This window comes from Arabidopsis lyrata, assembly GCF_000004255.2.
Source record: "Arabidopsis lyrata subsp. lyrata unplaced genomic scaffold ARALYscaffold_4, whole genome shotgun sequence".
Classification (NCBI taxonomy): domain Eukaryota; kingdom Viridiplantae; phylum Streptophyta; class Magnoliopsida; order Brassicales; family Brassicaceae; genus Arabidopsis; species Arabidopsis lyrata.
Genome location: NW_003302552.1, coordinates 19877337 through 19897346, shown reverse-complemented (window position 1 = coordinate 19897346; position 20010 = coordinate 19877337). Strand labels below are relative to the sequence as shown.

The 20010-nt window shown below is 37.6% G+C and overlaps 7 protein-coding genes across 7 annotated transcripts; 4 read left to right on the top strand and 3 right to left on the bottom strand.

The window, feature by feature from the left end:
- The first annotated feature begins 659 nt into the window (after nucleotides 1–659).
- On the top strand, nucleotides 660–3309 carry LOC9317807. Its single transcript, XM_002881695.2, has 3 exons — nucleotides 660–1643; nucleotides 2002–2274; nucleotides 2839–3309. The coding sequence occupies exons 1-3, from the start codon at nucleotides 1050–1052 to the stop codon at nucleotides 3103–3105; spliced, it is 1134 nt and encodes a 377-aa protein (XP_002881741.1). The 5' UTR covers nucleotides 660–1049; the 3' UTR covers nucleotides 3106–3309.
- Nucleotides 3310–3443: 134 nt separating this feature from the next.
- LOC9315959 (thioredoxin-like protein CXXS2) lies at nucleotides 3444–4731 on the top strand. Its single transcript, XM_002881694.2, has 5 exons — nucleotides 3444–3638; nucleotides 3787–3868; nucleotides 3965–4117; nucleotides 4215–4337; nucleotides 4435–4731. Exons 2-5 carry the CDS (start codon nucleotides 3794–3796, stop codon nucleotides 4582–4584), a joined length of 501 nt encoding a protein of 166 aa, XP_002881740.2. The 5' UTR covers nucleotides 3444–3638; nucleotides 3787–3793; the 3' UTR covers nucleotides 4585–4731.
- A 49-nt stretch (nucleotides 4732–4780) lies between these two features.
- Nucleotides 4781–5941, bottom strand: LOC9317806 (probable RNA-binding protein EIF1AD). Its single transcript, XM_021029907.1, has 4 exons — nucleotides 5703–5941; nucleotides 5444–5519; nucleotides 5218–5344; nucleotides 4781–5132 (listed from the first exon to the last, which is right to left on the bottom strand). Exons 1-4 carry the CDS (start codon nucleotides 5814–5816, stop codon nucleotides 4934–4936), a joined length of 516 nt encoding a protein of 171 aa, XP_020885566.1. The 5' UTR covers nucleotides 5817–5941; the 3' UTR covers nucleotides 4781–4933.
- A 113-nt stretch (nucleotides 5942–6054) lies between these two features.
- Nucleotides 6055–14430, top strand: LOC9315958 (E3 ubiquitin-protein ligase SHPRH). The gene is made up of 20 exons (XM_021029904.1): nucleotides 6055–6210; nucleotides 6422–7238; nucleotides 7325–7531; nucleotides 7699–7760; nucleotides 7977–8451; nucleotides 8604–8804; nucleotides 9069–9324; nucleotides 9397–9628; nucleotides 9761–9921; nucleotides 9988–10494; nucleotides 10688–10854; nucleotides 11212–11428; nucleotides 11519–11725; nucleotides 11945–12061; nucleotides 12161–12403; nucleotides 12696–12897; nucleotides 13042–13235; nucleotides 13307–13458; nucleotides 13551–13800; nucleotides 13904–14430. The coding sequence occupies exons 2-20, from the start codon at nucleotides 6424–6426 to the stop codon at nucleotides 14192–14194; spliced, it is 4956 nt and encodes a 1651-aa protein (XP_020885563.1). The 5' UTR covers nucleotides 6055–6210; nucleotides 6422–6423; the 3' UTR covers nucleotides 14195–14430.
- Nucleotides 14431–14503: 73 nt separating this feature from the next.
- Nucleotides 14504–15645, bottom strand: LOC9315957 (ubiquinol-cytochrome c reductase complex 6.7 kDa protein). The gene is made up of 2 exons (XM_002879844.2): nucleotides 15412–15645; nucleotides 14504–14774 (listed from the first exon to the last, which is right to left on the bottom strand). Exons 1-2 carry the CDS (start codon nucleotides 15526–15528, stop codon nucleotides 14718–14720), a joined length of 174 nt encoding a protein of 57 aa, XP_002879890.1. The 5' UTR covers nucleotides 15529–15645; the 3' UTR covers nucleotides 14504–14717.
- Nucleotides 15646–15713: 68 nt separating this feature from the next.
- Nucleotides 15714–17734, bottom strand: LOC9317805 (rhodanese-like domain-containing protein 7). Its single transcript, XM_021029905.1, has 5 exons — nucleotides 17285–17734; nucleotides 16876–17127; nucleotides 16695–16793; nucleotides 16287–16565; nucleotides 15714–16210 (listed from the first exon to the last, which is right to left on the bottom strand). The coding sequence occupies exons 1-5, from the start codon at nucleotides 17678–17680 to the stop codon at nucleotides 15830–15832; spliced, it is 1407 nt and encodes a 468-aa protein (XP_020885564.1). The 5' UTR covers nucleotides 17681–17734; the 3' UTR covers nucleotides 15714–15829.
- Nucleotides 17735–18278: 544 nt separating this feature from the next.
- LOC9317804 lies at nucleotides 18279–19248 on the top strand. Its single transcript, XM_021027103.1, has one exon. It carries the CDS (start codon nucleotides 18835–18837, stop codon nucleotides 19246–19248), a length of 414 nt encoding a protein of 137 aa, XP_020882762.1. The 5' UTR covers nucleotides 18279–18834.
- The last annotated feature ends 762 nt before the right edge of the window (nucleotides 19249–20010 follow it).

The window sequence follows — 20010 nt, the reverse complement described above, 5'->3', positions numbered from 1 at the left end:
AAGCGAAGCGAAAGATAATATGAACATCGCAAGTACTAATTACTAAAGATTTCAAAAGTACATGGAGTCATTTAGTTTGACTTCTAAACTTGTTTTAAAAAATATTATATCATGTGTAAATGCAAGTTGTGTCATCAATAGTTGTTAATTTCTTTTAGATTTGAAGATCCTTTACTAATGTTCGAATACACACCATATCAGTTATTCTTTTTATAGTGAATCCTATCATCAAGCTATTCACAAGTTAAGCCATAAAAAACAATGTAAGATTTTTCTTCTTTTTTAAGTTTCAATATAATAATATAAGATTTGGTCTATGCCTCTATGGTTTGATACTTTTGGTATATTTCTCTATTTATGCGTGTGTTTTTTTTAGCTTGACCATGTTAAATTGCTAATACAGTATTCTCTATATTGTTCCAAATTCCAATTTTATTGAATTGGTAGAAAAAACTTTAGGCTACCTTTGATAATATACATCTCAATCACATGACATATTATTTTAACTAGTGTCTTAATCAATTCAATAATATTCTTTTATCAGATTTTTTTCTAAATGTAAAAAAAAAAAAAAAAGTATAGAGATAGAATTATAATGACAATTTTACCCCTGTCATCTGCGAACCGACCAGAATAGTGAGTGGGCATGGAGTTTCGAACTGAGACACTTGTGGGTCCTTTGTGTTGTGTGCTTTGTTCCTTCCTTCAAGAAAGTAAGACGGACCCGATAAATAATTCGGTATCCAACTAAAACCGACCCGAACCGAACCGGACCAGTCAACCCGACCGACCCGATCTTTCTTCATTTCGACTGATCACCATTGATCCCCAATCGCTGCTACGAACAGAGCTTCGGCGGAAATGGGAAGATGATGACGTTCTCCAATGGATTGATTCGAATCTTTTGACTCATCGACCCCATTTTGAAAACTCGCAATACCATTGATTGATCAGTTTTCGAGTCGAGGTAATTTTGAATCAGGCGAGACACTCCAAGTTAGGATCTTTGCTTCGAGCTTTTGTGCGATCGATCTAAAAGGCTATATAAGATGGTGAGACCATCGGATTTTAAAGCAATTCAAGGGTTTATTCGGCTGCATTACACTCGGGTCAACCCTGTCACCATTGGTCGATCAAACCCATCAGCTTTGTCTTCTCCAGCTATTCCCTCCAATGGTGTTTCTCAGCTTCAGCCTAAGTTTAGCTTTCACAGCTTATCTTCGAAACCCACTTCCACAAACGTGGGGTTATCTCAGATTCTGTCCTCTCCTAAGCTCAATCCTAAGTTGCAGCAAGCTTTGGGTTTGCCTCGTGTGAATGTGAGTTTTGCATCGTCGTTTAGATTGGTCTCCAATAAGAGCTCTGGATTTCGAAAGATTGATGGGAATTTTGCGAGGAAGGTTGTTGATAAGCCTGTCAAAGCTGTTAGTTCTACTTTTGCTAGATACCGTGAGGCTATTGGGTTGCACGTTGATGCATTTTGGAAAAAGAATAGTCTTGTTGTGTTTGGAGCTGGAGGTGTTTTTGTATGTATTTTCCTGTGGAGGATTATGTTTGGAATTGCTAGTACATTTGTTGGCCTCTCAGAGGGCATGGCCAAGTATGGGTTTCTTGCACTTTCCTCAGCCATCGTAGCATTTTCTGTAAGTTCCGCTGTTTCTTTTCTTATCTCTCATAATTTGTGCTTAATCTTGATGGTTGCTCGATTTCTTAGTGCAGTTTCATTGATAGAATCACAATGTTTGCCTAACTAAGTGCCTTGTAGTTGTTCTGAATAAAATGAAATTTAGGAATTTCTCTGTAGATAGTGAATCGATGTAGACAGGAGCTTGCGATGATATTGGTTTGTTTTTACCACGACTAGACTAGAGTATAGGTACATTGTGTATAGAATGAAAAAACTGCTTATATGATATGGTTTTTTTGCTGTTACATTATCCTTGTCCTATATCATATAGAAATCACTCCTTCACAGCTAGCTGCATTTTTTTCGAATTATAGGGACTATACCTCCGCTCAAGGTTCACAATTAATCCCGATAAAGTTTATAGAATGACCATGAGGAAGATCAATACTGCAGCTGAAATCCTAGAAGTTATGGGTGCTCCTCTGTCAGGATCAGATTTACGAGCTTATGTGATGTCAGGCGGTGGCATAACATTTAAAAAATTCAAGCCAACAATTAGGAGCAAGCGCTGCTTTCTTCTATTCCCTGTTCAGGGTTCTGAGAGAAAGGGCCTTGTTAGCGTTGAAGTTAAGAAGAAGAAAGGCCAGGTTTCACTTTCTCAACTCCACACTCCTCGTTTATCCAACCTTCTTCTGTGCATGTTCATGTTGTAATCTTTAGGGTTGTGATAACCTTTGAAGAAGTTCAGCAGTTCAGCTCTTAGCTATAGGTCTACTTTATCTAGCCTAGGACTGAATGTAGTAGATTCGAGTTGTTGTGAGTTAGCTAGAGTGCAGTTCACGAGGGCTGAGTTTATGAGGATGTAGATTTTAAGGGGTTGATTGGGCATTTGGTTGTGACACGAGAGTCTTTCATCAATCGATCTCTCTATTTTGATCGATCTCTCTATTTTGGTGAATTGGAAAGATGAATTGCAGTTTCATAGCTTTGTTCTTATTAGTTTGTCAATATGCGGTGTAGAAACTGTGATGGTAGCGCAATATGTTTCAGTTAAACATAAGGCTTGTATATTAACATGTGGATACTGACATTACACGGCATTACATTTGTCTGTCTAGTTTCTTAGGTTACTTCATTTTGTCATACCATCTGATAACCCCTATATTGTGAGTTTTGGTCAACTTATCATGTTCATATGTCTGTTTCTTCAGTATGACATGAAGCTTTTAGCGGTAGATATTCCAATGGCGTCTGGTCCCGACCAACGGCTATTTCTGATTGGCGATGAAGAAGAGTACAGGGTTGGTGGTGGTTTAATCTCTGTGTTAAGAGATCCTGTTGTGAAAGCCATGGCAGCAACTAAGGAGTTTGATAATCTTGATAGAATCGAAGAGGAAGAAGACGCTGAAAGAGAACTTGAAGAAGCTGAAAGAAAGCACCGTGAAGAGATCGAGAAGCTCGAAAAAGAGGGCTCATAACTCGGATTTTCTTCCCCAGAAAACTTGACGACGTTTCTTCTTAACTGGATATAAAAACAACACCATGAATCTTTTTCAAAACCCAGTTTTTTTTGTTGCTAACTTTCGAGAAATAAATTTCCCTGGCTATGTTTATCAGAGGATGCTATTGTGAATTTGTGATTATTGATTCTTCATACAAGATGTATCTCTTTGTTTCTAACTTTTGTCTTCCAAGTATAACTGGTGTAAGCTTTAAGAAATGCACACCATTTTCTATGTCGTCTTTAACCAGTTTCTGGTCTACAAAATTAGCCATTTGTTATGGTTCATCAAACCAATTTCCCATCGCATGTATGATGAACCCAAGACAAATAAAAATGTTTTGTTACTTAAATTGAACGTTCTCTGGATCTTTCTTGTTGATGTTTTTGAATCTTTTCACAGAAACTTTTGATCTTTGATCTCGGCTTTATCTCTTGCTCCTAGGCTTTGAGGCTGAAACTAATTATGATGCAAGAACATGAACAATCTGAAGTTGGCAAGATCTAGAGGTAATCTTTTCTCATTTTTCTTCTTTTATCAACCCTAAATAGCTAGGTTCTTTATTTGAGATCATTATAATTCATCTGTAAATTTCTCCTTATCTGTTTAGCATTGTTAATATTGAGAAAAATGGTTTTGTTTGTGCTGTTGATTCAGAGAGCTAATGATCCAACCCAGGATTTGGTCGTGTAGAAAGTTAATGGGGAATCATTGTACAAGAATTCCTTGTTGTAGAAAGGTAAGACTTTTACCCTCTCATTGACGCGTTTCATGGAGATCATGGTCGAATCTAACTAGCAAAGTTTTATTAAAACCGTTCAATGTTCTTAAACAGGTGTGTTCATGTATATGCTGTTGCAGCGGAAGGAACAAGACTCAAGCTTGGAGTCAGAAAGGGTCCTGCTTTATAAAAGGGAAGGTCCATCCCGTTAGTAGAATGGAGAAATGGGAGGAGAAGATCACTGAAGCTAATAGGCAAGGCAAAATTGTAAGCTCTTCCTCATATGATTTGCCTTTATTTGTTGTTTTGCATTCTTCCTCTGCAAATAGCTAGACATGATCTGATTCTTTGTAACATACAACAGCTCGTAGTGAATTTCAAGGCTTCGTGGTGTTTACCTTGTAAGAAAATAGCACCAATATACCAGGAGCTTGCATCCACATACACCTCAATGATATTTGTCACTATAGACGTGGAAGAGCTCGCTGTAAGTAACCAAAAAACTTCTGTTCCTTAGAATGATTTCTTGTGAAGATGAGATCTCGAAACTGAGGGATTTGGGGGTTAAAATATGTTTAAAACAGGAGTTTAGTCATGAATGGAACGTGGACGCAACTCCAACAGTAGTGTTCCTTAAAGATGGGAGGCAAATGGATAAACTTGTAGGTGGAGATGCTGCAGAGCTTCAGAAGAAAACTGCAGCAGTTGCAGCTCTCCTTCTCAGACAGTCTTAACAGTTTTTCTAGTTTCCATGTCAGAAACAAATAAACAGTTGATAGTAGTTATTTGCAGATCATGTTAGTATCACTGAGATTTTTGTTATTAACTTAGATGCATTCTTGTAGTGTTAATCTCAATCAATCAATATTATCTTCTGAATCCTTATTAAGACTTATCAAGAATTGCAAGGAGAGAATGAGAAGCAAGTCATAGATGAATAATTGATTGATTGCAAAGCAAAACTCTGCTTTTTCAGCAGCACTGAGTTGGTTACATTCTGTCTAAAAGACATAGCTCGCAACTATAGATTCCTCTCTATTGAGAAATGAGTTGAGGTTTGCGAAAAGAAATATACTGGATGTTCTATGAATCGGAATCTGACCCTGAATCTGTTTCTGCATCACATTGCACACCAAACGGTCTCAATCTGTTTGTGTTTGCTTCCAATGGGGGCATGCCATCATCATCATCACTCGAATCAATTTCACCGTCATCTTCATGCTGTTCAATGGGTGAGCTTTTATCAGCTGGAATCGGTTTAGTATCTTTGAAGATTTCCGGCCTGCGTTCACCATGTCCAAACTAACATGAGCTACATTACTCAAAATTAGAAGCCATTCATACAGAAGAAAAGAAAGAAGCTATACCATTCCGGGGACTTTTGAAGGAGACGGACTTGCTCAAAGAATAGAACTTTACAGACAATAGATGTAACTTTACTACCAGACTCTTGAGCCTTTTCCTTTCCTGTATGGTCAATCACTACAAAGCTTCCTGCAAATCAAAGTAACAACAACATAAATTTCGTTCTTCTGTTTAAACAAGTCTGAGAGAAGAAACAAGTAACAGTGTTTACAAGAAGAAGAAAATTACCTCGTCTGATCCACATGCTCTCACGAAACTTAGCTGGAAACAAAGCTAATGAGTTCTCTCCTTTTGCATCCATTATCTTCAAAGAAACAACAACAGCAGTTAATAACAAATTACTCAGAACACTCTCGTTGTCATAAAGCTATAATAACATGAAAGGGACGTAAAAATCCAAACTTTAGTTAGTTCGTACATACAAACTAAGCACCGAAGAAAACACGCAACGAATTGGCGAGACTGTATAAAAAGCGTTCCTCTTTACCTCAATTTGATTGGAACCTCTGAGAGAGACGACTTGGGCAATGCTCTGACATTCCTCAAGCGTGAAATCCTGCTCTGACGCCGCTTGTTTCAGATTCCTTCTTCCTCTGTTCATCTCTTCTACTCAAATTCCAAATATCCGAAACTTTCACAACACAAAAGAGCAAAATCCACAGAAATTGAGATTAGGGTTTTGCAGTTGTGTGCCGTTTTACTGGAATCGCTTAAGTTCCAATAGAGAAGAGAAGCTTCGCAAAAATACACAGTAAACTAAAATCGAGTTGTTTTGTTCAACGGGGGTAATTTCGTTATTTATATTTATAGGCTGAGGGTATTATTGTCATTCACAAGCCACGTCGGTGCAAACGAATTGGCAGATAAACCGGCAATTCGTTATTATCACGCGGCGGTCTATGAATCTTCTCCGGCGCTTTGAATTCCACTCCTTCACCATCTCCGTCGATTCGAAAATTCCTGAATATTTGATCGAATTCTCTTTCACTTCACAGGTTCGGAATTTTGTTTCTTATATCGTAATCTGAGTTTGTTTTCGTATGAATTATATAACACTGGTTCAGGAACTATTTTGAAGTTGCATAAAGTTTTTTGGTTTTAAGCTATGAAATTGCATAAAGGTCATAGCTTGTTTGTGTGTGTTTTGGGTTTTGTATCTTATTTATGAATTCTCAGTAATGAAGTTTCTATTTTTGCTTTTTGTAGTGATGGGTAGGAGAAAACAATCCAAGCCACAGCGTTCAGTGGGTTTGATCACTCAAACTGGTTCTGAATCCGATAGAAAGGATTTACCTGGCGACGAAGCTGAGGGTTCGGGGGAAAAGAATGTTGAAGATATCGATAAGCCGTACTATGTGAACATATGTTCAAGTAGTCGTATTTCTGAGCAGCAGCAGCACTTTGATATAGCTGAAGTTGTTCTAACGAATTTTAGTTTAAGAGAACGTGTAGGAAGTAGTAGTACAGTCACAACACCTATTGAGGTTGATCATGATCTGGATTGCTCGTTACGGTTTCGGCTTTGCAATGTGACCAATTTTGTTGATCGGATTAAGCTTGGTCACTGGCCGGTATTGTCTTCCAGTGATATAACTTTGGAATTGGTTGATAATAAAGTGTCTGATGATGAGGCTGGATCAGTGATTTGGTCTGCAAGTTTTGACGGTCCAGGGGAAGGGGTTTCGGGTCTTGCTCATTTGGCAAGTATAAAGTTCTTGACTTTAAGGCTGATGCCGGGTAATCAGGGCTTGTTGTCTCCTAGAGTTAGAGTTGAGATGCTTCAGCAGGCTTTTGATTCTTGTGATTCTCTTCTTGAGAATACAAGGCAGATTTGGAAAAAGAGTATGATTCATGTCATGTCCTGGTTGAGGCCAGAGGTAATGACATCAGAGGCTAGGTATGGGACAAGATTCAACGTGAAGGATATTGAGTCATCAGTTGCGTCGGAAGCTGAAACTTTGGACTCTAGTAAGCAGTCTGGGTTTGATGCTGCTGCTTTTTATGAAGCCATAAAGCCATCAAAGTGAGTGAACAACTTTTTTTGTTTGTCTTTGTGTGCATTAATATCTGAATTTATCTTTCCAACTTATTAGCACATTGTCGATTCAGGACGAATACGATGCTTGGAGATGATATAACTGATTTGCTCCCAGAACTTAGGCCGTACCAACGACGGGCAGCTTATTGGATGGTTCAGCGAGAGAGAGGCGATCCAATAACGGTGGGAGACAAGGAAGACAACCAATTCATTTCACCTTTGTCTATCTCCGTGGGATTCCTTGACTCTGCTACAAAAATGTTCTTTAACCCATTCAGGTTAGTAGAAAATAATCTAAGTAGTCCTTTTTGTTTTATTTTGAACTATAAGCTCCTCCTCTCAACGTATAACAAATAGTGTAAATTCTTCTCAGTAAAAAAGTTTGACCATTTACTGAAGAACTTAATTTGATCTGGTCCATTTGTCATGTTTTGGTTGTTTTTAGTGGGAATATCTCATTGGCACCAGAGTATTTTTCACCTCGAATTCAGGGCGGTATCCTTGCTGGTATGAACAGTTTGCGGCTTCAATTTGCCTCCATGTACTATATAATCAGAAAATTATTTACAAAGATAATTTTGTTTTGACTTGCTTTCACTAAGAATATTTTCCGAAACATATGTTTTAAGTCTTCTTAAATGCTAGATGGTCTATATGGCTTTGTCTACCTCTAATATTTTTCATGCATTCCACTCTTAATGGGGTAAAGTACGGATGCTGCAGATGAAATGGGATTGGGAAAAACGGTTGAACTACTTGCTTGCATCTTTTCTCATCGAAAACCAGCGGAGGATGAAATTTCTGTGTCTAATGGTTCATCATTTACTGATGATTTGAACGCTGGCTTGAGAAGATTGAAAAGAGAACGTGTTGAGTGCATATGTGGAGCTGTCAGTGAAAGTCGCAAATACAAAGGAGTTTGGGTACAGTGTGACCTTTGTGATGCTTGGCAGCATGCCGATTGTGTAGGTTATTCACCTAAAGGGAAAGGTAAGAAAGCTAGTCAACATGTTGATGAAAAAGTATCTCAAAAGAAGAGCAAAAAGGATGCAACGGAAATTATTGACAGAGAAGGTGAATATATTTGCCAAATGTGCTCTGAACTTCTACAAGTCACTGCCTCTCCCATCTCTACGGGTGCCACTCTTATTGTCTGTCCAGCTCCTATATTACCGCAATGGCATTCCGAGATTACACGGTATCAGATTCTTCTCTACCTTTTTCTCCCTTCTGTTATGTTTTGACTGGAGGAACACTTAACAAGATGACTTTCACTAGACGTAATTTTTCGTTTATCTCCGCATCATGTAATGTTAGTCCTCTTTCCTTCTTTCATTTGTCATGTTGTAGCCATACACGCTTGGGATCTCTCGTAACATGTATCTATGAAGGTGTGAGGAACGCCTCACTTTCTGAAGAACCTATGATTGACATCACTGAACTCCTCAATGCTGACATTGTTTTAACTACATATGATGTCCTTAAAGAGGACTTGACACATGACTTCGACAGGCATGATGGTGACCGGCATTGTCTTAGATTCCAGAAAAGGTGTGACTAGTGATATTTAGGATTCTTATACCTCGCATTTTTCATTACATGATGAACTTTTGTCATACATGATATATTAAAGAAGATGAATTATTAAAACATTTCTTAGAATTTGCCAATATGGATTAGTTCCAAACTCATGTACTCAGACGAGCCATACTGAACAACACTAAATTTAATCTGACAGGATTGTTTTTTATCTCCTGGTTTCATGCAATTGAATAGCTTTCGGAAAGATTGAGAAAAGATGTTGTATTGTGATAGGTACCCTGTTATTCCGACTCCACTCACCAGAATATTTTGGTGGAGGATTTGTTTGGATGAGGCCCAGATGGTGGAGAGCAATGCAGCTGCTGCAACAGAGATGGCGTTGAGATTATACACCAAACACCGTTGGTGTATCACTGGAACTCCTATACAACGCAAACTTGATGACTTATTTGGACTATTGAAGTTTCTTAAAGCAAATCCTTTCGATGTTTCAAGATGGTGGATTGAAGTTATAAGAGACCCATATGAGGTCGAGAAGAAAAAAAAAACATTTTCTTACCTTTATAGTTTTATTGTCTAACAACCTTCTTGATTTGTACAGAGGCGAGACACAAAGGCCATGGAATTCACGCATAAGTTTTTCAAACAAGTTATGTGGCGTTCTTCAAAAGTCCATGTGGCTGATGAGTTGCAACTTCCACCTCAAGAGGAATGCGTCTCATGGCTCAAATTTTCTGCAATTGAAGAACACTTCTACAGTAGACAGCATGAAACTTGTGTGAGTTATGCTCGTGAAGTTATAGAAACTTTGAAACGTGATATTCTCAAAAGAGGTACCATGGGGGTGCAAATAGTGTCTTCTGCACTTTCCACATTTGTCCTTACAAAAAGTTCACTCTCGGAACTTTGACGCTTCCTTCTGTGCTGGCTGCTAAATTTTTTATCCCACTTGTGATAATCTACAGGTCATACTTCTTCTGATAATCCTTTAATCACTCATGCCGAAGCTGCAAAACTGTTGAACTCGCTCTTGAAATTGCGCCAAGCTTGCTGCCACCCTCAAGTAGGAAGTTCAGGTTTACGTTCATTGCAACAAACTCCAATGACCATGGAAGAAATTCTAATGGTGAGTTTGCAAGATTTAGCGTTTTGATCTCCGTTAGTTAATTGTGCTAATTGAAGTTTTTCTTAGGTCCTTGTGAAAAAGACCCAGAAAGAGGGAGAAGAAGCTCTTAGAGTGTTAATTGTTGCATTAAATGGGATTGCTGCTATTGCCATGCTTAAGCAAGAATTTTCTGAAGCTGTGTCCTTATACAAGGAAGCATTAAGTATAACTGAAGAACACGCCGAGGATTTTCGTCTTGATCCATTGTTAAATATTCACATTCTTCACAATTTAGCTGAGATACTACCAATGGCCAAAAGCTACGGCGTAAAACTTTCTGCATCAGGAAGGCCTGAAATTAAAATAGATGTACAGGATGACGATCATCACCGTGCATCAAAAAGGCAAAGGATCAATGAGCTCGAGAGTTTAACTCATGATTCTCCAGACAGTGGTTTAAAGAAGGATGGAGAGTATCATGAAGAATGCAAAACTCTGAATATAGTTTGTGACACAATGAAAGTTAAGTATTTATCCGCATTCAACTCAAAGCTATCTGCAGCACAGCAGGAATTCAAAAAATCATACAATCAGGTATTTTCCACAAAAATATTTATATCTTTTTTTTTTTTAATCTCAAAAAGCTACTTGTAACCTTAGCCTAAGTGTAAGTATAATTCGTTTAAATTAAGTTTCAAGATCAGGCACGTTAAATATTGAGCCACCACTTATTTTCCTGGATCTCTCTCTCTGTGACACAATGCTAAATGGTCGAAAAACTTTCAAGGTTTCCGAGTCGTTGAGCAATATGGGGAAACAACGTTCAGTTTGGTGGTTGGATGCCCTGCAACTTACTGAACAGAATAAAGACTTCTCTAGCGAGTTGACCAGGAAGATTGAAGAGATCCTCCATGGAAGCTTAAACAATTCAAGCTCCTCCAGAGCGAGTTCTCGGTTAGTGCTTAAATATATGCAGTTTCATGAGCTTTGTTCTTGCGAGAGTACTTTTTCAGCTTTTAGTCACAAATTCGTCTGTTGATTGTTATTATGGGGCATATTTTCTACATGTGACGAATTAATTCACATATGTCTGCAAAGTTATTAGAATAATTGACCTGAGAGACTGGTTAGCTTCATTATAAGACTAGATTGATTACCCTATAATTTCAGTATCATATGTAGTGAATGTCTTAGCAATAGATCGTTATATTCAATTTAATCTCGGAGGTTTCCTGATTTGTAAGCAGACAGTTTTCTAGGAGCACATAACTTGAGTACATTAAGAACTAACTTGAAAATTCCTTATTCCAGCTTTAGAACTATACATGGCATGAAACTTCATCTGCAAACTTGTATGGATATGCTGGAGAGCTCTAGAAAGAAAGTGATAGATAGGATTCTAGAAATTGACCAGACTATGGAGAAACCAAAATTGGAGGATATTGAGCGTATTAGCAACTGCAAGTATTGCAAGAAGAAGGATGATGGCCCCACGTGTATTCATTGCGAGCTAGATGAATTATTCCAGGTTTGCTCTTTTTTGCTTCTGCACTTATATGAACTTTAATCGATATTAATATTAGCTGTACCATCATCATGTATTAAAAAATCATTCCAGGAATATGAGGCTAGGCTTTTCCGTCTTAACAAATCTCGCAGGGGAGTAATGGAAATTGCAGCTGCTGAAGAGACGGTACATTTGCAGAAGAAGAGAGATGCTCTTAATCTTTTCTTTATTGGTTTGTCATCAAGAAGCAAGGATCTAAATGCACCACGTGGTGATGATGAGGAGCCAACCAAAAGAAATGCTGGTGACACCGTGGTTGTAAGTTACTTGATCTAGTTTGGATTTGATATTACTCCAATAAGTCTTTGAATTCATTACCGACAATAAAGCATAACCACATTTATGTTTATTAACTTTGTTGATATGACGTTTTCTAATTCCTCCTCTTTTGTTTAAAACCTTTTGAAATGTCAAATAATATGATTTTGTTATAATCGTCTGAGTCTGATAAGTATCCCTTTTATTGTCTTATCATAGGTTTCAAAATCTCCATCTGAGACGGAAATAGTTCTTGGAGTGATAAGAAACCATTGCAAAACTCATTTAGATAGGGAAAGCAAATTGGCAGCCACAAAACATTTGCATACCCTTGAGGTATTACCCGAGAGATCCCGTTGCTTACATTGAGAAAGGGAAAACTAATCCTTCATTTTAACAAGATCTGACATTTCCAATTTTGCTTATCTAACTAAGGTGATGCGAAAGGAATATGCACATGCAAGGGCCTTGGCTAGGGCTCAAGCTCAACTCCTACGTGCCTATGATGAGATTAACATGTCAACAATGAGACTACAGCTTAAGGAATCTGAAGATGACACATCTATCTATGCTTTGAGCCGGGATGAGTTAGATGTTGCTAGTGTGCTGAACACAAATGATAAATTTATGGCTCAATCCTCGGTGCTTAGTATCAAAGGGAAACTTCGTTATTTGAAGGTAAATCTGAAACCTTAGTGTTGTTATTAGCCTGACCTCCTATTTTTATCATTTACATCTGTGTTACTATTTAGAAGTTTACGTAGATAGTTACACTTGATCACATTTGTTTTGCAATTCCAGCTCCAGAACCATTTCAAATTCATATTCACAAGAAGCTTTAGTTATGTTTTTGTGGTTAGGTTCCTTTTTGTGGGTTTGAGACTTTGGATCACTTGAAAATATTTGCTTGCTTTTCCTCTCTTTCTTTGATTTTGTATCCAATATTTATTAAAAAAAAATTCCGTTTCAGGGTTTGATCAAATCCAAACAGAAACAAGAATCCGAGAGTCCAGATCTTTCCTCACCAATTCACGAAACACTTGAGGCTTCAGATCCTGTTGAACAGGAAGGAGAAAACCTGCTTAAGCGAGATGAAGCATGCCCGATTTGTCAAGAAATTCTACGGAATCAGAAGATGGTTTTCCAGTGCGGGCATTCCACTTGCTGCAACTGTAATTACTTTGACCTTTTGATTGTTTGTTTTTCAGCTTCGAATCATAAGCATTTTTCTTTCTGTTTCATTAATCTACTATAATCTTCTTGAACCAAGCTTCAGAATGTTAACCATATATGCTACTTTGTGTTTGTTCACACAGGCTTTTTTGCTATGACTGAGCGCAAATCAGTTCAAGAAACGCTGCAAAAGTGGGTGATGTGTCCAATATGCAGGCAGCACACAGATGTTAGAAATATTGCATATGCTGATGACAGACGAAACAGTTCTTCGTCAGATCAAGATCACAAAGACAATGAAGCATCATTGGTGGTTCAAGGTTCATATGGAACAAAGGTTAGTCTCCTTGCTTCAAAGATTAGTGCACAAGAAGTACTTCTTTTTCTCATCTATTGTTCTGGGGGTAGATCGAAGCTGTTACTAGAAGAATCTTATGGATCAAGTCAAGTGACCCACAAGCAAAGGTTCTTGTCTTCTCCAGTTGGAACGACGTTCTTGATGTATTGCAACATGCCTTCGCTGCCAATAGCATCACCTGCATCCGGATGAAAGGAGGCAGGTAATGTAGCGAGAACTTTAATGGGCAATCTATTAAAAGTGTCACATATGTAACCTAAGGGATATATGTAACAGAATTCCATGGAAATGCAGGAAATCACAGACAGCCATTAGCAAATTCAAGGGATCTGAGAAAGAAACCCAAAAGACAAATCAAAAAGAGGAAAATCCGATTCAAGTGTTATTGCTTTTGGTGCAGCATGGTGCCAACGGTCTTAATCTTCTAGAAGCACAGCATGTTATTCTGGTGGAGCCGCTTCTAAATCCAGCTGCGGAAGCGCAAGCTGTTGGGCGTGTTCACCGGATTGGACAAGAGAAACCTACTCTAGTTCATCGGTTTCTGGTTCGTGTATCTGCTTTGTTTGCCACCTTGGTCTTATACAGCTTCAAGATCTTGCCTTATGTGATTTACTTTGATCTTGACCTCTCTTTTTCTGGGGAACCAGGTAACGGGGACGGTGGAAGAGAGCATCTACAAACTGAACAGGAATAAGAATACAAACTTAAGTTCATTTAGCAGCAGGAATACAAAGAATCAAGATCAACAGTTCTTGACACTAAGAGATCTCGAATCTCTATTTGCTTCACCAGCAGCAGAAACAGCAGAGATGGAAGAAAACCCGGGAGAGAGACAGGAGAATCTGAGAGATCTACCACCCTCAGTCGCTGCAGCATTAGCAGCCGAGAGGAGAATAAAGGAAAGCACTGCATCCTCATCAGCTACAAACGCATCATAACTATGAAAAAGGTTGCAGAGAGATTGGTTCCAGCCAAATGTTTGTTGGAGCGTCTTGTTGTATGTACATAAGATGGTGAAGAGAGAAGCAGTCCAAAAAAAAAAGACTCTCTTTTGTGTCGTCTACATTCATTTTGTAGGTTAGGCAAAGAATAAGATATTTTATTTATTCATTGTATTGCAACAGACATTACTTTGTTAGGTCTTCTATATCCAAATAATCTACTCTTAAGCTCAGCAATCTCGATCATCACAACACTCTTATGGTCCATGATCTCATATACTTTCATATGGAAATAAGAACACCTGATAAATGTAAAATGGGTTATCTTTTCAAATAACTTGGAGAATGTGCTTTTCTTGTGTTATAACATTTGAGAAGACAAATCAGTCTACTACATTGAAGAAATGAAAACACAAAACCCCAGAAAAGAACCAAAATTTATTCAGCTCCACGCCAAAGAGGCGATAACAAACTTAGAAACTGGAAAACTCTTCACTTTGTCTTGAATCTTGGTGATTTCTCACTTCTCTTCAGTTGGAGGTGGGTCAATGAATGTCTTCTTTATCCAACCAAATGGCTGTGATGATAAAGAATGTATCAGATACAAAATACATTATGAGTTTGAAAAGAAGCTTAGTAAAATAGGGTCACTAGCAGCTTAAGGAGCCTAATCTCTTCATAACACCAAACCAAAGATAGAGCAAATAGTGTCTGTCAGAGAATGGATGTATGAAAGTAATTCATGAAGAAACAAACTCATGTATCAGTTTGAAGTAAGTGCAATTCTATAATCCTTAAGATGTGATGGTGTGAAGCAGGATCAGATCAATCGAAGCTAAAGATTATATGTAGAGATACTAGAAGCAAAGCATTTTAAGTAAAAGACTAAATCAGAATGAAACTGAAATCAAGTGTACATGGAAAACGAAATGAAGAAGCTTTGATCACCAATTCAAGAATAGACTAACACCAAATCGAATCAAGCCTTTCATGAAATGCAATTATATGTATATATATGCAACGATGCTCATAAAAGGAACCACCTTTAGAGATAATCTAATGAGATCAATTATGAATTTTTCATCTTTCAACCAAATAAAGCCAACAATTTCACCAGAGAACATAACATTAGCTAGTGATAGAGATCTCAGATCATGAACATAATCCACAAAAACCAATCTACGGCCGGAAAACAAGAGATCGAGATGGCTTACTTGGACGACCCAGATGGCACCAGCTGCGGCGGCGATTCCCCATCCAGCGGCGGCCTGAATATCAATCGTTTGGATCTTTGGCTTCACGGCGTTGAGCAATCCAGATGTTCCTGCCATCACTGCTTCGATCTCTCTCTCTCTCCTTCGCTATCAAATTCGATCAAACCCCACAAAGATCCTTAACGAAATGACGATAATCAATTTTGGGGAATTTTTGACATTAAAAAGGAATTCTAGACCTAGTCAAACGTCACTTTTACACTTCATGCCGTTACACTTATTAACACTTGAACAACGTGCTGTTTCTACTATTTTTTCCGATCATTGCCTTGATGATTAGCGTTTAAACTCTTTAATGTAACAATGCAGCATTTGATTTCAAGAAGAAGAATAAAACAACTATCAAAACATCATCATTCTATATTGAAGAACCAAGCTTTGCATTGCTCTTCTTCCTTGGACTATCTGGTTTAGTGACGGGTCGACGACCTTTGTCCGGACCACCAATTACACCCCATTCCTCAAACTGTGTCTGCCTCGCTCTTGCCCTTTCTTTCTCCTCTTCGGATTTTTTGGAGTAACAGTAAGGACAAGAAACTCCATACTCATACTCTGGGGCTTCCATGTCTTCATCACTTATAGGTTGTTTGCATCCATAGCAGAGTTTATGTGTTCCTTGAGCTAGACCATGTTCCACAGATACACGCTTGTCGAACACAAAGCATTCGCCTTCCCACAAGCTCTCTGTTTTAGGGACTTCTTCAAGGTACTTTAATATCCCACCTTTCAGATGATACACCTGATAACAAAAATGCTTTGATCTTTAAGTACCTTTGAAACCAACAGTTCAATGGTTAGATGTTGTATTAGTTTACCTCTTCGAAACCTTGGCTAAGAAGAAAGCTTGAAGCTTTCTCACACCTGATTCCTCCAGTGCAATACATAGCAATTCGTGGCAGCGTCTTCGGTTTTTCAGTGGTTTCAGAACATTCTTCTTGCTCCACATTTGCTTGCGTTTCATTGCCTTCTTGCTTCAATGCAAATTGATTCTCCACCCAAGTTGGGAAATTTCTGAAAGCTGTGGTACATGGATCCACAGCTCCTTTAAACTTCCCAATTCTAGTCTCATAGGTATTACGCACATCGATCACTACCTGAAATACAAAAGCACTTTGACAATTTCAGATCTACCGACCAGAACATTTAAACAAGAGAGAGCTATCAAGTCTTTATTCTTGAATTCTTGACTAAACTTGCTACAAGATAGTAAAAAGAGGACTCACAGTTTCTGGATCACTGATCAGTTCGTTCCATTCTTCGGGGCTCACATATGTTCCAACTCTTTCAATTGGCGAGACACTAGGCATTCCAAGCGTAACAATCTGCACAGACATAACAAAAAGAAAACAGCTCTTGACAATCCACAAAACTCCTCCAGTCTCAACTTCAAAGACTAAAGTGTACCTCTTTCTTGAGTTTGACCCTAACGTGATCCCATCTAAAGGGAGCATCTTCACCAGCTGCAAGAGGAGAGCTACTGCTATGTCCATGGTGGATTGCTTCTTGTTCAGGACTCACAGGTGTCTCCACTTGCCTCAAACCATTCAATCGGATATCACTCTGTATAAATGCCAACACTCTCTCCACTGATTCACGAATCCCACAGATACTTCCATTGATCCCTTCTGGTGCAAGAATGATTCCACCTGAAACACGCTGATGAAACAAAACAATCCAATTAATATTACTGCCTCATAATCTAAACCAAATTTTCATGCTCAATACAAACACTCTTAAGTAAAGACTTAACCTTTCGTATCAGACAGACACTAAAACATCTACAATTCTGATTGAGATAGAAGAAACGGCATACCAATTCTTCGCAGAGATCCTTCAAGGGCTTCCTGAAATCAGCATGGTCAGGAAAGTCAGCGAATTTGTAGAATGAAACCACAACGAGCGAGCCTAAATCCGAATCGCTAGACTCTGTTCTATCTGAGAATGACTGAGAAACAGTAGTCATGCTTCTCCGTATAGCTCCGGCGTTCGAACAAGCAACCGTGGATTTCAGAGAGGAAGAAGGGGAGGAAGAGAGATTCTGGGGTTGGGATTGAGGGAATAGTAACTCGGGTTTGGAGTTTCCACCGATTGAGCTCGAATTACCGACGCCACCGGAGAATGGAGAGTGTGAGTGAAGCGGTGGTGGCGATGAGAGCATTCTAGCGACGGCGAGGGACGGCGGAAATCTCCAGTGGCAAAACCGTAGCATTGGGGACCCAATTGAAAATAAGTCTGTGCGAATTCAACCAAACCGGACTAAACCAAAACGTGGGTGTTTTTCGTAAAAGACTGATTCATCTTTTTTTTGTTTTCGTAATTAATGGTTCTCACATTTTGAACTTAAGACTAAAGAGAATTAGAAAAGATATGAAAAATATCTTAATGTTAACCATGGAATATGTTCTAGATAAATATTTTTTGTTAAAGGGTTATATATTTATGTTCTAGTTGATTGCTTACAATATGTTCTAGTTAACTGCTAACCACTTCCACTACACAATCATTCTTACTTTTAACTACTATACATGCAACGATATCGGAATCTTACCATCTTTCAAAAGATATATACCATAGCGATTGCTTCCACGTACAATTGTATATTCACTGTATGAATTCACATATCAGTCGAAAAATATATTTGAATTAGCAACATGTTTTCCAATAGGAAATCAATTAGCATCAAAATGTATGTTCGGACTATGCATAAGCTCCAGTAAGAAAAAGTCGTATCAGTCGAAGAGTATTTTAGGCATTTTCTTTTCTTTTCTTAAAATATAATTTCCTAAATAAAAATTGCATGCATTTTCACAGCTGTTTTTTATTCGACCACATCCATTTTCCTAAGTTATTTCCATTTTTATAGCTATCTTACTAGTTTCAACTTTCAAACCATAAGATTTTAAATTTTGTTCAACGGCATTTAATGCATTTTTAAATAGTTTTGGGTATGTTGGGTTAGGTTTTTTAATAGTAGTCAAATATCATATTAAGAACTATGACCAAAATAGATATCATATAGAAATAAATCTCTAAATATAATATTTTTGAAAAAAATAATTTGGTTTCTTTATTCAATGGTTTCTATTATTTGAAATGGTATTCAGAAAAATTCTACATTTCTATTCAAACAACATTTATTACTCATTATTTAGCATCCGTTTTTCTCGTTTATAAATAAAGAATTACGACATGAAACACGTGCAAACACGTGCATTTTAACATACATATATATGGAAAAATGTCGAATTTCGTGAATTAGTGAGAGAAAAAAAAAACACAAAATAAAATACTGAGGTGTATATAAGTTGATACATCAATCACAAATATTATTCTACTCAAATTTCTTATTTGAAAAGAAGAAAAATGCGAGGGAAAAAAATAATAATCACAGATGAAGATGTGAAGCTACTTGTGACAATCATTGGTACAATCGGAGTCACCAATGGTCGCCCATATCAATACAAGGTTGAAGCATGGACAAATGAAAACGAAAAATATGAAACAAAGGTTGTACCAACCGAAGGAGATCCCGAGTTCGATGAAGAGCTACAAATTTTTCAAGATAAGAATTTTCCAGCCCAATCTTTATATGTAGATGTTTTCAAAACGAATTCAATTGGCACCTATTTCGTTGGGAGGGGAGTCACATTGTTGCCAACGGTTAAAGGTGTTGATTTTTACCGTGAAGTTGAGCTCTCTGGTCCTGAGGAAACCGGATTTCTTCAATTGTCACTTAATCTCATGGAATTCGAGATACTTGGTTATGTTTCTACATGATTTATCATCTACATGTGGTTGTATTTTTAATTTGATATTGTTATGAATAATGAATAATGCATATTGATAATAAGTTATCATAAATTAAATCGTGCATGTTTGCATATGTACTAATGATAATATGAATGATGGAATTCATGGAAGGTGTTATGATTAATTTCTTTAGATCTTCTAATGATTGAATGTTTTAACGGCATCTCTTCTTGTTCATGAATCATCATCATCGATGGTTGTGTTGGAATATAGATATTATAATCTAGTTAATGAATAATGGTTCTTCTTACAATCTTTTTTTTTTGTATTTTACTAATGATAGTATGAATCATGGAATTCAGACAAGGTGCTTAACTACATCATTAACCACAAATGTACGTACGATGGGTAAATGTCTTTGTATCTTCCGAGTTCCGACGATTTAATGATTTGGTGCCATTTCTTCTTATGTTTTGATGTTTTGATAATGCCATTTGATGATTCGTGAAATAAGGGTGTGCCTGCGAGATAAAGTAAAATAGTTTATTCGATCGAAACCTAGAAATCCAATTTCACAATCAACAAGGTAAAATTTGAACAAATTTTCAGTTTTTTAATGTTGAACCGAAGCCAAGAATCATTGTTAGGCAATTAGCAACAACGCCAGTCAGGTTTTAATCTTGCCCGTTCATATCATTGCTTGGTTTGGCTGATTCTCTATTTACTGCCGTTTCTCCGATTTATGATTAGATTTCTTCTGTTTAATCAACGAATGACAATTTGACACGG